General features: G+C 41.8%; 1 protein-coding gene across 12 annotated transcripts in view; it reads right to left on the reverse strand.

Moving 5' to 3' along the window:
* Positions 1-14,736, reverse strand: part of ATF1 (activating transcription factor 1) — a 62,106-nt gene extending 47,370 nt beyond the window's left edge. For 2 of the 12 annotated variants that reach the window (XM_069584413.1, XM_069584409.1), the window contains exons 1-2: positions 14,035-14,205; positions 6,375-6,473 (exon numbers count right to left, since the gene is read on the reverse strand). In XM_069584413.1, the coding sequence (XP_069440514.1) occupies positions 6,375-6,473; positions 14,035-14,124 (189 nt within the window). In that variant the 5' untranslated portion in view covers positions 14,125-14,205. Of the gene's footprint in view, positions 1-6,374; positions 6,474-7,316; positions 7,364-13,790 lie in introns of those variants that run through there. The other 10 variants (XM_069584416.1, XM_069584412.1, XR_011255869.1 and 7 more) reach the window with 9 other exon arrangements.
* Positions 14,737-16,701: the final 1,965 nt, after the last annotated feature.

Consider the following 16,701-nt stretch of genomic DNA (forward strand, 5'->3'; position numbering starts at 1 on the left):
TAACACCAAACTTACAGTCAACAGCACTACAAATCATACCTGAATGACACTTATCGAACACATTTATTTTCTATACAAGGTACATCATAACTTTCTTGCACTTAACACTTAAGGTCTAGGCTTAGAACCCATTTTAAACAGCAAAATCACCAACAAAAAGCACAGTAATGTGAAAAATACGGCAATAACTAGACCACAAAGAGAATAGTTTATAGTATGAGAGCTAACAAAAGACAAAGTACTGCCATTATTCAGCCTCAACTGAGAAAGTGACTCATTTTTCACTACAATATACATGTCCACTAATGACCATAAAAGTACATACTGATTTGGGGGTTACAAACAAATTTTACTAACTAGGTAAATCTGCAAATACAGAATCCTTGAAAAGTGAAAATCAACTACATTAATAGTTATTGTTACTCCTCATCCGACCTACCAGCAGCAATTTACATAGCTGACCGTCACCTCATTCTTAATTTCCAAAATCCTAATCTCTCGTTTTTTTTTTTTTTTACCACTTCAGCCATCCCTTTTCAATCTCCCCAAACCCCAAACGTTGGGAGTCCCAGAATCAAACCCATTGACTTCATCTCTGACTACACTCAACCCCAGTAATCTCAAGATATTGTGGCACAAATCTCAGGTGCTCTGTTTTCCTTTTCCCTTTTTCTCTTTGGATAGTTTCTGTTGGTCTATTTTCAAGTTCATGGATTCTTTCCTCAGTTGTGTCAGGTGTATGAATAAACCCTAAAACATACTTCATCTATGTCACAATTTTTATTTCTAGCATTTCCATTTGACTCTTGCATAGTTTCTGTTCCTCTGCTGAAATTTACCACTTGTTCATACATGTTCTCCACTAGAACCTCTAATATATTATTGTTATTTTAAATGCACTATCTGATATTTCTAACAACTGAGTCACCCTGAGTCTACTTCTGACAGTGGGTGTTTTGGGTTTTTTTTTTTGCTTTTTTGTATGTGCTTCACGTGTAAGGACATCATGTGCAAGGAGAGTAGAGGCTGAGGAAACAGTATTTATGCCTAAAAATAGGCACACTACTTTTTACTACGCTTTTAGTGGAGGCGATGGGGGCGGGGATGAGTCAATCCATTCAGGAGTTGAAACCCCCATTCAGGAGCTTGGGTTCTGTTACATTACCTTAAATACACTTCCTGTGTTTAGTCGCTCAGTCCTGTCCAACTCTTTGAGACCCTCTGGACTGTAGCCCACCAGGCTCCTCTGTCCACAGGATTTTCCACACAAGAATACTGGAGTGGGTTGCCATTTCCTTCTCCAAATAATCTTCCAGACCCAGGGATCAAATCGTATCTCTTGTGGCTCCTGCACCGCAGGTGGATTCTTAACCTCTGAGACACTGGCTTCCCTTTAAGTGCCCTACCAGCTCCAAATTCCTCTGCTGTGACCTTCTGCTTAGGGTGGGGTCTGGTTTGCCAGAGGGTTTTTCTTAACGTTCTTGCTCCACCCTCAGCCTTAGGCTTTCTCTGTATACTTGACCCAGTGTCTCTCTAAACTCTTAGCACTCCCCAAGGGCAGGGGATAGACTGCTATTGCTTTACATGCTTGGAGGAATGGGGGCAGATGGGGAAGTTCTTTTATCCTGGCCTAGTCTCAACTGACCTGTTCAAAATTGGAAAAGGAGTACGTGAAGGTTGTATACTTGTCACCCTGCTTATTTAACTTATATGCAGAATACATCATTCGAATTGCCAGGCTGGATACAGCACAAGCTGGAATCAAGATTGCCAGGAGAAATATCAAAAACCTCAGATATGCAGATGATACCACTCTAATGGCAGAAAGCAAAGAGGAACTAAAGAGCCTCTTGATGAAAGTGAGTGAAAAAGCTGGCTTAAAACTCAACATTCAAAAAACTAAGATCATGCCATCCAGTCCCATCACTGCATAGCAAATAGACGTTGGGGAAAGTGGAAATAGTGACAAATTTTATTTTCTTGGGCTCCAAAACCTACTGTGGACGGTGACTGCAGCCATGAAATTAAGACACCTGCTCCTTGGAAGAAAAGCTATGACAAACCTAGACAGCGTATTAGAAACCAGACATCACACTGCAGACAAAGGTCCATATAGTCAAAGCTGTGGTTTCTCCAGTAGTCTCGTACAGATATGAAAGCTGGACTATAAAGAAGGCTGAGCATCAAAGAATTGAAGCTTTTGAATTGTGATTCTGGAGAAGATCTTGAGAGTCCCCTGAACAGCAATGAGATCAAACTAAAGGAGTCAATCCTAAAGGAAATTCTGAATATTCACTGGAAGGACTGATGCTGAAACTCCAATCCTTTGGCCACCTGATGCCAAGAGCCAACTTATTGGAAAAGACCCTGATGCTGGGAAAGATTGAGGGCAGGAGGAGAAGGGGACGACAGAGAATGAGATGGTTGGATGGCATCACCGATGTGATGGACGTGAATTTGAGTAAGCTCTGGGAGACAGTGAAGGACAGTGATGTCTGGTTCTGGTGTGCTGCAGTCCATGGGGTTGCAGAGTCAGACATAACCTAGTGACTGAACAAGTCAGTCTCAGGAAGTGAGGCTTTCTCCCAGTAGTAGGCAAACTAATGATCTGAACCTGGGAAAGTTTTCTGCCCTTCCCTCAGGGTTTATGGATTTTCTTTTTCTTTTCACTTCTCCCACCCATAATGGAAAATTTGGGTTTATTCCCTTCCCCAAGTTGCTTAAAGCTTTTTTCCACAAAGATGAAGGGTCTAGGCAGGCCTGTACCACCTAGAGAGGCATTCTCTATATCCCTTGCTTCCTAATCTTTCTCATAAGCAACTCTTGGAGGTCCTTGGAGAAAAGCAGGACTCTGGCAATTCATTAGAAATTTAGCTAAATTCTATTCCCCCCCACTCCGTAGGAAAGTCCTACTTCCTTCCTGTGCTCTGCTACAGGTGAGCCATGCCCACATCCCACTTCTAATGCATTGAGAGAAGTTATGATTTTTTATACATAATAGCTTATTCTTGTTTCACAGTGGGAGCAATATGCTTTCCAGTTTTCTACATCCTAAAAGGAAGCCAGAAATCACTCCATGAGTTCAAATATTACCTATACATCTAGAACTTCTAAATTTATATTTCTAGTCTGGACCTCTCTTCTGGACTCCAGACCATATATATCCAACTACCTGCTGGACAAGTCTACTTGTATGATTTGCCAGACAGATTCGAAGGTGGCCCCCATGGTCTCCACATTCTGGTGTATATGCCTTTGTGTGAGTGTTAGAGGGATCTGTAGCTTGCTTCGAGCCAACAGAATAAGGCAAAGATGGTGGAATGCCATTCCTGTGATTATGTCACGTTTTATGGGAAAGGAATAGGTTTTCATCCCTCATTATGTTATATAAGGCCCTGTCTTGTCAGCTGACTCATTCTAATTCTCTTGTTGAACTTAAAGAAGCAAGCTGCCATGCTGTGAGTTGCAAACTGTAGGTGACCTCTAAGAGCTGAAGGTGGACTCCAGTCAAAACAGAAGTTCTCAGTCCTACAGCTGCAACAAAATGAATCCTGCCAACAAACTGAGTGAGCTTGGAAGTGAATTCTTCTCGGTCCTAGTCTCCAGATAAAAAGGCAGCCCTAGCCAACATCTTGATGCAGCTTGTGAAACTGTGAAGCAGAGAACCCAACTAAGAAGTGCCTGACCCTACAGAAATTATGAGATAATCAATACGTGTTGTTTTAAGCCACTATATTTGTAGTGATTTGTTTTGCAACACAGAAAACTAATACAGATAGTACCATAAACTTAACATGCCCAAAAGCCAAATTCCTGCAACATCTCCCCAAAAAGAAAGAAAAAAGTTCCAGTGTTGTCCATCTCAATAAATGGCAACTCCATTATTACAGTTATTCAAGTCAAAAACTGGAGAGTCAATCTTAACTCCTTTTTCCTCTAAACCCACATCCAATCCCAAAGCAAACACTGTTGGCTTCACAATCAAATTGCACCCACAGTCTACCTTTATCTCACCACCATCACTGCTCCCACCTTAGTCTGAGCCATAGCTGTCTTTCATGCACGTTTAGCGCCTTTAACAGCCTCCTAACTGGTTTTCCTACTTCCACTCCACAAAGCAGACAGAATGATTCTATCAAAATATCAGTCAGATTACTTTACTCACCCCACTCCAAAGGTTCCTCATCTTACCGAGACTAAAAGGCAGAGCTCTTACAGTAGTACACAAGGCCTACATCAGCGGCAGCTCCCCTCCCAGCCCAGCCTCTCCACCTCCCCGTGTCACCCGCCTCTCCCACCACAGTGGCTGCCCCGCTATCCCGTAACCATGCCCCATGCAGTTCAGTCTCCGAGTTTACAGCTGTTGGTCCATATAAGTAAAGAGACATGTCCACAGACAGGACTTCTCTGACCAGCTTATATCAGACGGCAAGTCCCCATCCCCATGAACAATCCCCTATCCCTCCTATCCTGCTCTATCAGCCTCACAGCACATAGTACCAACTAATATGTTTTATTTTCTCCAATACTAGAATATACGTTCCATGAGAACTGAAACTTTTGTTCCCTGCTATATCCCCTCCTTATAGTGAATTACTGAATAATTACTGTATTAGATACTTTTTCCCTACAGAATTTAGAGTCTAGTAAAGCAGTCAAACAACAAGGATCTGGATACAAAGTCAGTGACATTATTTTTAAAAATCACTATAAAACTATTCATCATCTACAAGTGTACTTATTCTATCTCTGTAAATGCGCTTCTAAGGAAACTTGGAAAACATTCACATCTAACCAAAATTACTGAAATGTGTAAGTAAGTGAACTGAGTTAAAACATTTGTGACAGGCTCTACTAACAGAAAGGTAACTGAAAGACTCTATCACTGTTTTTCTAGCCCTACATGGAGACAATACTGTTATTCTTCACAGATACAGCCAAATAACAGAGAAGAATAAATCAAGCTTGAAGGAGTAATCCTTTAGATGCTTAGTTTTCCCACTTTTTCATCTCTTTTATACTCTGAAAAATTATTGGGGAACTTTCATTTAAGTCAGCTTTTAATCTAATACTTACATTTAAGATTTAAATGAAATTTTAAAAATATCTGATAGTTCATTTTAAAATAACAATCATAAATCCACTACATATTAACATAATATTTTAATTAATAAAACTAAATATCTCCCCCCAAGGTTAGTGAGAGAAAAGACATTGTTTTACATTTCTGCATATCTCCTTAATGTTTGAGTTAATAGAAAATAGCTGAATTCTCTTTATCTGCTGCTACATTAAACATATGCCACATGTTGTTTTGGTGGAGGTATATGAAGGAAGATGCATGGATCAGACAATTTGAAATTTAAAAAATACAGTGGATAAGAATCTGTGTGCCAGTGCAGAGGACACAGGTTCAATTCCTGGTCTGGGAAGATCCCATATACCATGGGGCAACTAAGCCTGTGCACCACAATTACTGAAGCCAGAGCTCTAGAGCCCACCAGCTGCAACTACGGAGCCCATGAGCCGTAACTACTGAAGCCTGCACGCCCTAGAGCCTGTGCTCTGCAACAAGAGAAACCGCTGCAATGAGAACCTCATGCACCACAACCTAAGTGGTCCCTAAATCTCCACAACTAGAGAAAAGCCCAGGCAGCAGCGAAGACCCAACACAATCAAAAATGAATAAACTAATTTTAAAAATATCATTAATTCTTGGGACTTCTCTGGCAGATAGATCAGTGGTTAAAACTCTGTGCTTCCACTGCACGGGGCACTGGTTCAACCTGTGATCAAGGAACTAAGGATCCTGCCTACCATGTAGCCAAAAAAAAAAGTTTTTTAACTTAAAAATTAAAACAAAAAACACATCAGTTCTGCAATGTAAATGTCTGTCAATTTAAATTATCAAATGAATATACCTGTTTTCAAGTTAAGCAAAAATATTTTCTATATATCCATAATACATATACTGAACTGAAGATGGTTTGAGTCCTGAAACTATTATTCTCTATTTCAAGTTAGCCTAAAGAACCAAATAATTTTTCACTTGTCTTAAGTAGCAACAAAATTAGTCTGGGGAAAAAAAAAACAAAACTAATCATGTACCACATAAAATGAAATCTTTCAATATCTCCTCAAGTTCTAAGAAGTATATACATATTAAAACAACACTAAGTATATTTTGTAGAAAAGATAATAAAACTGAATCATCTTGACAACATATTTCCTCCCTTCCACACATTTCAACATTTTAGTTTTTCTCTATTGCTTATTTTTTTGAATGTTAGTAATTATTGACTTCAAACAACAGATTCATCTGCAATAACAAACACTGCTAACTGGCTCAATATTTTGGCTGGTGCCTGCCTTACCTGTTGAGCAATATGAGAAATATGAGCTGCCTGAACTGTTGAACCAGACTGAGGTGCTGTCTCTGAAGTGTTACTCTTGTGAGAATCTTCCATAATCAACTGTGAGGAGACAAAAAGTCAGTTAAAAGATGCTTTCTAACTTCATTTTCAAGCAATCTTATGACATTTCTCTTCTTAACATGCATACTTTTTCAGAAGAAAAAAACAGAGCTTTTCCATACTAAAGGCTTAGTTCAGTTTATCCAGACTCATATTCCTATACCTCTGCTCTTGGGTGTATAGTGACCTAATGATAAAATCTTTTAAAATGGCAAATAAAAAGTGCTACAGAATATAACTTGGTTGCCTCCATGGAAGAGAATTGGTAGCTATGGTATAGAAAGACAATAGAGATTTTCCTTGCATATTCTTTTAATTTTTTTTTTGAGTTTTGATTCATACGATCATGTTTAAATTTAATAAATGGTATAAAAACAAATTATTATGACTACATTTTCAAATGCTACCCCACTCAAGAAGTATGACAGGACTTCCCTGGAGGTCCCGTGATTAAGAATCCGCCTGCCAATGCAGAGGACACGGTCTAGGAAGATTCCACGTGCCATGGAGCAACTAAGCCTGTGTGCCACAACTACTGAGCCCGGGCTCCGCTCTGCAACAAGAAGCCACTGCAAGAAGCCTGTGCACCACAACGAAAAGCAGCACCGCCCCCACACCCCCCCACACACACACCTGTCAGCAAGAGAGAAAGCCTACATGCAATAGCAAGACTCAGTACAGCCAAAAATAAATATTAGATAAAATTTTTTTAAAAAGGTATGATATGCAGGGACACAAGCATTCTTTTCTGCAGTCTAGGGAACAGTTTCTAATTGGATACATAGTTTAATATAGACAATTTATTGAGCAAAGGTTGAATAGAATAAATGAATGAAGTCATACCTAAAGATTTTCTAAAGATCTAGATGATCTAATCAACTGCAGGGCATGTAGGCTGGATAAGAATGAGAATAAGTGGGTTATGAGAGATGGAATATATCAAGTAGAACTACTTAGAGACTGGTAGAAGTTTTAGGCAGAATTTAAGGTTTTTATAATTATGTGGAAAGACATAAAAAGAGAAAAGGCTGGCCAGCAAAAAATGAAAAGATACTCAATTTCATTAAGTATCAGAGAAATGCAAATCAAAACTACAATAAGATACCACCTCACATCCATTATGATGGCTAATATTTATTAAAAACCAGAAAATAAGGGTTAGCAAGGATGTGGGGAAACTGAACATTTGTGCACTATAGTTGGGAGTGTAGACTGGTGCAATCACTAGGAAGAACAACATGGTAGTAACTAAAAAAATTAAAGACAGAATTACTATATGATCCAGCAATCCCGTATTTGTGCCTCTATCCAAAGAATTGAAAGCAGGGTCTTACAGAGATGTTTGTACAGCCCTGTACATGGCAGAATACAGCCCTGTATACAGTAGCCAAAAGGCAGAAAGAACTAAAATGTTCATCAATGGACGAGTGAATAAACAAAATGTGATATACGAATATAATGGTATACTACTCAGCTTTAAAAAGGAAGGAAATTGTGATACATGCTACAATATAAATGAACTTTGAGGACATAACACTAAGTGAAATAAACCAGTTCCCAAAAGACAAACATTGAATGCTTTCACATATTTAAGTTACTTAGGAATAATCAAACCCATAGAAACAAAGAATGATGGTTATCAGGGACAGGAGGAAGAGATGGAGAGTTGTTGTTTAATGGTATGAAAAAGCTCTGTAGATTGGCTGCACAACAATGTAATGTACTTAACACTACTGAATTGTATACTTGAAAATGCTTATGATGATAAATCTTATTTTATGTGTATTTTCCCATAATTCAAAGCATTTTTAAAGAGAGAATTCTCTAATGGTCCAGTGTTTAGGATTTGGCACTTTCAATGCTGGGGCCCAGGTTCAATCCCTGGTCAGGGAACTAAGATCCCACAAGTCATGCAGCCTAATTAATTGATTAAAAAATTAAAATAAACATAAAAAAATCATTTCCATTGTATACATTCTAAAAAGGAGAATTACTTGGTTAAGAAGTATGAATATTTAAAGCTTTCTGAAAGAACTGTAGTCCACCAGAAAGTGAAAGTGAAGCCGCTCAGTCATATCTGACTCTTTGTGACCCCGTGGACTGCAGCCCACCAGGCTCCTCCGTCCATGGGATTCTCCAGGCAAGAATACTGGAATGGGTTGCGTTTTCCTTCTCCGGAGGATCTTCCCGACCCAGGGATCGAACCCAGGTCTCCCACATTGCAGGCAGACGCTTTAACCTCTGAGCCACCAGGGAAGCCAGTCCACCAGAAGCACATGAGAAAGCAACAGGAATTTTTTAAAGCCATTACTAACACAATAGATGGAAAATGGTACGCTGTCACACATTTTTAAAAAATTCTCCATTAATTGCGTGAGCTCTGTTTATATTATTTGTCCATTCATCAGATCTTAGTGTTGTCCCTATGACCTTATATTATTTCTTCATATAAATTTTATTTCTATCATGTTAATACAAATACTCTTCCAATATGACTTAATTATGATTATTTTAAAATTTTGACAAGTTCATCTGGTGCTTCCCTGTTGTTTCTTGAACTGCTTTTGAAGCTACATATGGAATCTTTTTTAGGAAGAGTGCAGTGATTTTTAGTCTACACTAAGAGAAGTGGTAATCCCACAGATTAAACATACAGATAGCATCAAAGATGGAATTTTATACTTTCTACATATTATTGCTACTGAAAATGCCTTTTTAAACACTCCATTTCAGAAGACACAAGAATACAGAGCAGAAAACAAAAAGAATAGAATACCTAAGAATAAACTTACCTAAGGAGACAAAAGAGCTGTATACAGAAAACTATAAGACACTGATGAAAGAAACCAAAGCTGACATAAACATATGGAGAGATATACCATGTTCCTGGGGAGGAGGAATCAACATTGTGACAATGACTACTTCCAAAAGAAATCAACAGATTCAATGCAGTCTCTATCAAATCACCAATGGCATTTTTCACACAGCTACAACAAAAAATTTCACAATTCGTAGGGAAACACGAAAGATCCCAAATGGCCCAAACAATCTTGAGAAAGAAGAATGGAGCTGGAGGAATCAACCTTCCTGACTTCAGAATATACAACAAAGCTACCATCATCAACAAAGTATGGGAATGGCACAAAAACAGAAATACAGACCAACGGAACAACATAGAAAGCCCAGAGATAAACCCATGCACCTATGGGCACCTTAGCTTTGGCAAGGAGGCAAGAATATACAATGGAGAAAAGACAGTCTCTTCAATAAGTGGTGCTAGGAAAACTGGACAGTTACATGTAAAAGACTGAAATTAGTACACTTCCTAACACCAACACAAAGATAAACTCAAAATGGATTAAATAGCTAAATGTAAGACCAGAAACTATACAATTTTGAAGGAAAACATAGGCAGAACACCCTCTGGCATAAACCATAGCAAGATTCTCTATGACTCACCTCCCAGAGTAACGGAAATAAAAACAAAAATAAACAAATGGGACTTAATTAAACTTAAAAGCTTTTGCACAGCAAAGGAAACCATAAACAAGATTAAAAAGACAACCCTCAGAATGGGAGAGTGAAGTGAAGTCATCAGTCGTGTCTGACTCTTTGTGACCCCGTGGACTGTACCCTACCAAACTTCTCCGTCCACAGGATTCTCCAGGCCAGAATACTGGAGTGGGTTACCATTTCCTTCTCCAGGGGATCTTCCCGACCCAGGGATCGAACCTGGGTCTCCCGCATTGGAAGCAGATGCTTTAACCTCTGAGCCACCAAATGAAGCAACTGACAAGAGATTAAACTCCAAAATATACAAGCAGCTCAACATCAGAAAAGCAAACAACCCAATTAAATGGTCAGAAGACCTAAACAGACATTTCTCCAAAGAGGGTATACAAATGGCTAATAAGCACATGAAAAATGCTCAACATCTCTGATTATTAGAGAAATGCAAGTCAAAACTACAATAAGTTATCACCTCATACCAGTCAGAATGGCCATCATCAAAAAATCTACAAACAATAAATAGTGGAGACGTACACTGCTGGAATGTGAATTAATACAGCCACTAAGGAGAACGGAATGGCGATTTCTTGAAAAACTAGGAATAAAACTATCATATGACCCAGATAATCACGATGGTGTGATCACTCACCCAGAGCCAGACATCCTGGAATGTGAAGTCAAGTGGGCCTTAGGAAGCATCACTACAAGCAAAGCTAGTGGAGTTGATGGAATTCCAGTTGAGCTATTTCAAATCCTGAAAGACGATGCTGTGAAAGTGCTGCACTCAATATGCCAGTAAATTTGGAAAACTCAGCAGTGGCCACAGGACTGGAAAAAGTCAGTTTTCATTCCAATCCCAAAGAAAGGTAATGCTAAAGAATGTTCAAACTATTGCACAACTGTACTCAACTCACACACTAGTTAAGTAATACTTAAAATTCTCCAAGCCAGGCTTCAGCAGTACATGAACCGTGAACTACCAGATGTTCAAGCTGGATTTAGAAAAGGCAGAGGAACCAGAGATCAAATTGCCAACATCTGCTGGATCATCTAAAAAGAAAAAGTTCCAGAAAAACATCTATTTCTGCTTCATTGACTATGCCAAAGCCTTTGACTGTGTGGATCACAATAAACTGTGGAAAATTCTGAAAGAGATGGGAATACCAGACCACCTGACCTACCTCGAGAAACCTGTATGCAGGTCAGGAAGCAACAGTTAGAACTGGACATGGAACAACAGACTGGTTCCAAATAGGAAGCGGAGTACATCAAGGCTGTATATTGTCACCCTGCTTATCTAACTTATATGCAGAGTACATCATGAGAAACGCTGGGCTGGAGGAAGCACAAGCTGGAATCAAGGTTGCTGGGAGAAATATCAATAACCTCAGATATGCAGATGACACCACCTTATGGCGGAAAGTGAAGAACTAAAGAGCCTCTTGATGAAAATCAAAGAGGAGAGTGAAAAAGTTGGCTTAAAGCTCAACATTCAGAAAACAAAGATCATGGCATCCGGTCCCATCACTTCATGGGAAATAGTTGGGGAAACAGTGGAAACAGTGGCTGACTTTATTTTTCTGGGCTCCAAAATCACTGCAGATGGTGACTGCAGCCATGAAATTAAAATACGCTTACTCCTTGAAGGAAAGTTATGATCAACCTAGATAGCATATTGAAAAGCAGAGACATTACTTTGTCAACAAAGGTCTGTCTACTCAAGGTTATGGTTTTTCCAGTGGTCACGTATGGATGTGAGAGTTGGACTATAAAGAAAGCTGGGTGCCGAAGAATTAATGCTTTTCAACTGTGGTGTTGGAGAAGACTCTTGAGAGTCCCTTGGACTGCAAGGAGATCCAACCAGTCCATTCTAAAGGAGATCAGTCCTGTATGTTCATTGGAAGGACTGATGTTGAAGCTGAAACTCCAATACTTTGGCCACCTGATGCGAAGAGCTGACTCACTGGAAAAGACCCTGATGCTGGAAAAGATTGAGGGCAGGAGGAGAAGGAGATGACAGAGGATGAGATGGTTGGATGGCATCAACTCCATGGACATGGGTTTGGGTGGACTCCGGGAGTTGGTGATGGACAGGGAGGCCTGGTGTGCTGCAATTCATGGGGTCGCAAAGAGTCAGACACGTCTGTGCTACTGAACTGAACTGAACTAAAACAGAGGTTCAAAGAAGTTGCCATTTCTATGGATCTCACTTAAGATGTGAATTTAAGATCTGAAGCCAGAACTATTTTAACCCCAAATCCATGTTCTTTCATTCTACACTGCCCCTCTTCCAGGAATACCTTCACCTCTCCAACTTATCTACCTGGCCAACTCATTTTTAAGTTTCATTCCAAACCCAACTGCTCTGGATCCTTCCTTCCTTGTTCCACTGTACCTTGTTATTTATAATGAGGTTACTTAACTTTCTAAACTGTTTTTATTGACATGTCTGTTTCCCTCAGTCTCAAGGTGCCTGAGAACAGGGCCTTGTGAACGTATGCTCTGTGTCCAGCAGAGATCATCAGGTATGCGGTAGAACAGTAAACATCAACAAACACAGTATTATGAAGCGGGTCTTAAGTTTCTCCACCTGTAGATGATGGACAAGTCTGAGGACAAGAAGTCCACTGCTCGACATTTCCACAACTCAACTCATGATATCCCCTCAAAATTGCTGTCAGTCATATTTAATTTGTTTCAGATCTTCAAATGTGCCTGCGATGCTTCCTCTCACCTTCCAGCTTTTATGTATGCTGCTTCCTCTGCCAGAAACACTGTCCCTCCTCATGTGACCTATTCCTATGAGTTATTCTTACAGGCAAACTTTCCTGCCTCCCTTAGACCGGTATAGATGAAGTCTAGAAGCTTAGCTGTATCCCCATGGCACAAGTTTACTCTACCTTTCATGGCACTCATCACAGAATTGAAATGACCTGTTTTCTGTCTCGCCACCAGAAGGCAAGCTCTAGGGAGTCAAAGACCACATCCTACTTCCAAAATAATACCGTGCACTTACTACTACTCAATAAAATGTGTTTAGTTTGGGTTTACCTACCTAAAACTGATAGAAACAATGATATCTTCAAATACCTTATCAAACAAGGTATCTTCAGAAAATTACTTCAAGCCAGCTTTAGAAACAGGAAAATTCAGGCGCAAGAAAACATCCTATTTTAGAGCTGACAATTCAGTAGTATCAATATAAATAAATGGGATGACATGTGAAGGGGAAAAAAACACGTTGAGGGTACTACCACCTACTGGTGATATAGCAGCACTGCACAAATGTATCAGACAAACCGTCAAAGTTAGTAGCAAATTCAATAGAACATATTCGTCTTTAAGAACACCGTACTGATTCTAATTGAGACAGAGGAAAACTGCATATTATAGTCTATAGGAAAAACAGCATTTAAATAAAACTGCATACATCTGTTCATAATGAAATTTTCGGGATGAAATTATTTTTGCAAACATAAGCAAATATACTTCGCAGTGATAAAACAAATACATCACAAAAGAGGCCAGTTTGGCGAAGATGCTTGCCAAATTTATGCTGAATTAAGCCTCAGAAACGGAAAGGATCCGGATGACTATTAGCCCATTACGCCTCAAAAGTTGACAGAACAACTAGTCATTGACATCTACAATAATAGTAGAGAGATCAAGCGGGATGCTCCACGGCGAAGTGGATGCTCTGAAATACCATGCTTAGTTTTGTGATACAGGAGGAAATAGAAGAGAACGTATTCTCGGTTTGAACGTCTGTCCGTTGGTAAACAGACGAGTTCTGTCACTCCACACTACCTTCCCATGACTGCTTCGTGTATGATTATTCTACCGTATGTCTCCCCACTGGACTGGAAGGTCCCGGATGATACGGGTTGGCTCTGGCCCAACAGCGAGCGGTCCGGGCCCCGCACCCCGAGGGCGCCGGGCACGCTCTACGGTCTTCGGCGAAGATAACCGGTCTCTGGCGGCGCTCGGCGGACGACGCGCGGAGGCCAAGGCCATGCTGCCCTCCCCACGGCTCCCGTCCCAACCCCGAGACCTTCGACAGAGGGCTCTCGCCTTGGGCCGCAGAGGCGGCTTCAGAGGCGAAAACCGCCCCGCGGCGGGAGGTCTTCGTTTTAATTTTCATTGGGGGACAGCAGGCGGGAAGGAGGGAAGAAGACACCGCCGACTGAAGGGGCGCAGCAGGCCAGGCAACGAGAACCGGAAGCGCGCCCCGCCGGGGGAGAGCGAGCAGCCCCTCCCCCTTCCGCCAAGCGCCCTCCGCGCCCCTCCCCCACCGCAGCCGCCCCGCGCGACCCCCACCAGACGCGCGACCCGCCTCGGCGTCCCCGCGGGGGCCGCGTCCCGGCGCCCTCCTCTTGCCCGGGGACACGGGAGCACGTCCCCACCCGCCTCCCCCGCCCCCTGCTTACCTGTGGCTGCTGCCTTGCCGCTGTCCGGGGCGGGGAACTTCCACTCCCCCCTCCCAGGTGGATCCGAATTCACTACCCACTTCCCCACCCCCTCACGCGGCGGGGGACGTGCCTTTCTTAGGGGTCAGGCGGGGCGGGGAGAATCAGTGTCACTTAACAGCCAACTGTCCTAAGCTACCGTTTCCTCGGCAGTCAGGGCCGCCACTGGCGGCATGATCTACACCAGGCCGGGGGCGGGGGAGTGAAGGGGGGCAAAACTGAGTAACAGAGCGTGGGGGGTGAGGTTAGGGCGGTCCTTCCGCGAGGGCGCCGTCCTACGTCACCGCGTTGCGCACGTGATGCGCCGCCATCTTGTGCCGGGATATCCCGGGATGGCGAGTTCGTGTTGCAAAGGTGTTATTCTGGCGAGAGTTGGGCGTGGCGTTACCTGCAGTTCCTTTTAGCTTCAGGAGCTGTCTTCACTGCTCCCAGACGTCTGTTTTCAGAGGCCAGCACCCGCTCGGGGGCTCAAGAGGCCGCTCGGCCTGAGGTAGTTTTCTTCGGTTCGTGGCGTCAGTCTCAGCTCGGCTCCTACTTGGTGCGGCCCAGAGCTGTCGTCCGGGCTTTGACCCACGCCTGACCTGCCGCCTGTTGTAGACAGAGTGACTTGAAGCCTGAAGGCTTGTCCTCAGTTTTTCTTACCACTCAGACTAATGTTAATCCCATAAAACGGCGTTAAGAGTTGTATCTTTAATCACACATGAAAGGATTAAAAGCCACACCCGCAAGGTGTCGGCAGGGTGTGTTAGTGTGTCACGCTGAAGCACAGATTTAGCCCAACTTAAACTAGAGAAAAGTTATAGTACAATCGAGTGTTGTAAAATAAAATCACACCGGGAATTTCCTGGCGGTGCAGTGGTTAGGATTACGCGCTTCCACTGCAGGGGAAGCAGGGCTCCATCTCTGGTCTGGGATCTAAGATCGCGCAAGCCGCGCAACCCGACCAAAAAAATAATAATACAATGACACCGTCGTTCTGATACATTACAAAAAGCTTTTTAAACTTTTTTTAATGAGTGTCTACTTTTCTGGAGAAGGGATTATTCTGATACATCTGAATTTTTTTGTTTATCCATTTCCTTGCAAATGTTCTTTGCTGACTTTCTGGAGATAATAAATGATAAACATTTTAATTTGCTCTTGACAAAAAGTTCCATAATTTTTCTAAAATTTTCCTAGCTTGAGATCTCCACGTAGGCAACTTGAGTCGATAGGGCCCTTCCCTTTTGACCTTTAGGGCCGGATAATGTGATTTAATTATCACATTAAATTAGGGCCGGATAATGTGCTTTTAAAGCTCAAGTTACTCTGTGCCAAACTGTGTCAGACTCTCCTAAAAACTCACTAATGTTTATCCATTGTCATTCATTCAGGAAAACACTGACTACCTATTAAAACCTACAACAGTTAACTGCCCGAGGTTTATTTGTTTTTGGTAGAGCCCTGTGGCTTGTGGGATCTTAGTTCTCCCAACCAGGGAACCCAAATCTCCTGCATTGGAAACACAAGGTCTTAACCACTGAACCACCAGGGAAGTCCCCAATTGCCCTTACTTTAGCTTTTCAATTAAGTAAATTATCCAGCCTAAATGTGTCTTATCAAAATTGGGGAAAGTGTAATACTCATCTTATGTCCCAACATTACTTAAAGAATCAAAATGTCATATATCATAGGAAAGCATAGTCCTATAAAAGTAAAGAGCGGAGAAGAGGTTCTCAGACATCAACCTTTCATGATTAACAAAGCCTAGCAACAGTCATTCTAGAATCCAGAATATTAATGACTGAAAGGCTGGTTCTACATTTATTATTCTTTTCTTGCTGGGTTATTTCCTCCTTGGAAGACAGGATGCTTAACAAATATTGATCTGGGCAAGAGGGATTGCCTGCCGGGGGCGCGGTGGGGGGCGGGGACGGGGGGGGGGGGGGCGGGGGAGGGGACTGGAAAATGTCAACCACTGAAAGACCTGAGGGCTCAGCAGGTAAAGAATCCACCTGTAATTCGGGAGACACAGGAGATGTGGGTTCAATCCCTGGGTCAGGGAGTTCCCCTGGAGGAGGAAATGGTAACCCACTCTAGTATCCTTATCTAAAAAATCCCATGGACAGAGGAGTCAAAGAGTAAGACACGACTAAGCACATGAAACTAAATTTTACTGAAACCTTCAAAATGTGCACAGACTCCTTCTTTAGTCCCCTTTCCACCTATAAAGCATTTAAGTCTAAATCAAATTTTATGCTGTGCAACACTGC

Source organism: Ovis canadensis, chromosome 3 (assembly GCF_042477335.2).
Source record: "Ovis canadensis isolate MfBH-ARS-UI-01 breed Bighorn chromosome 3, ARS-UI_OviCan_v2, whole genome shotgun sequence".
In the NCBI taxonomy this organism is placed as follows: Eukaryota; Metazoa; Chordata; class Mammalia; order Artiodactyla; family Bovidae; genus Ovis; species Ovis canadensis.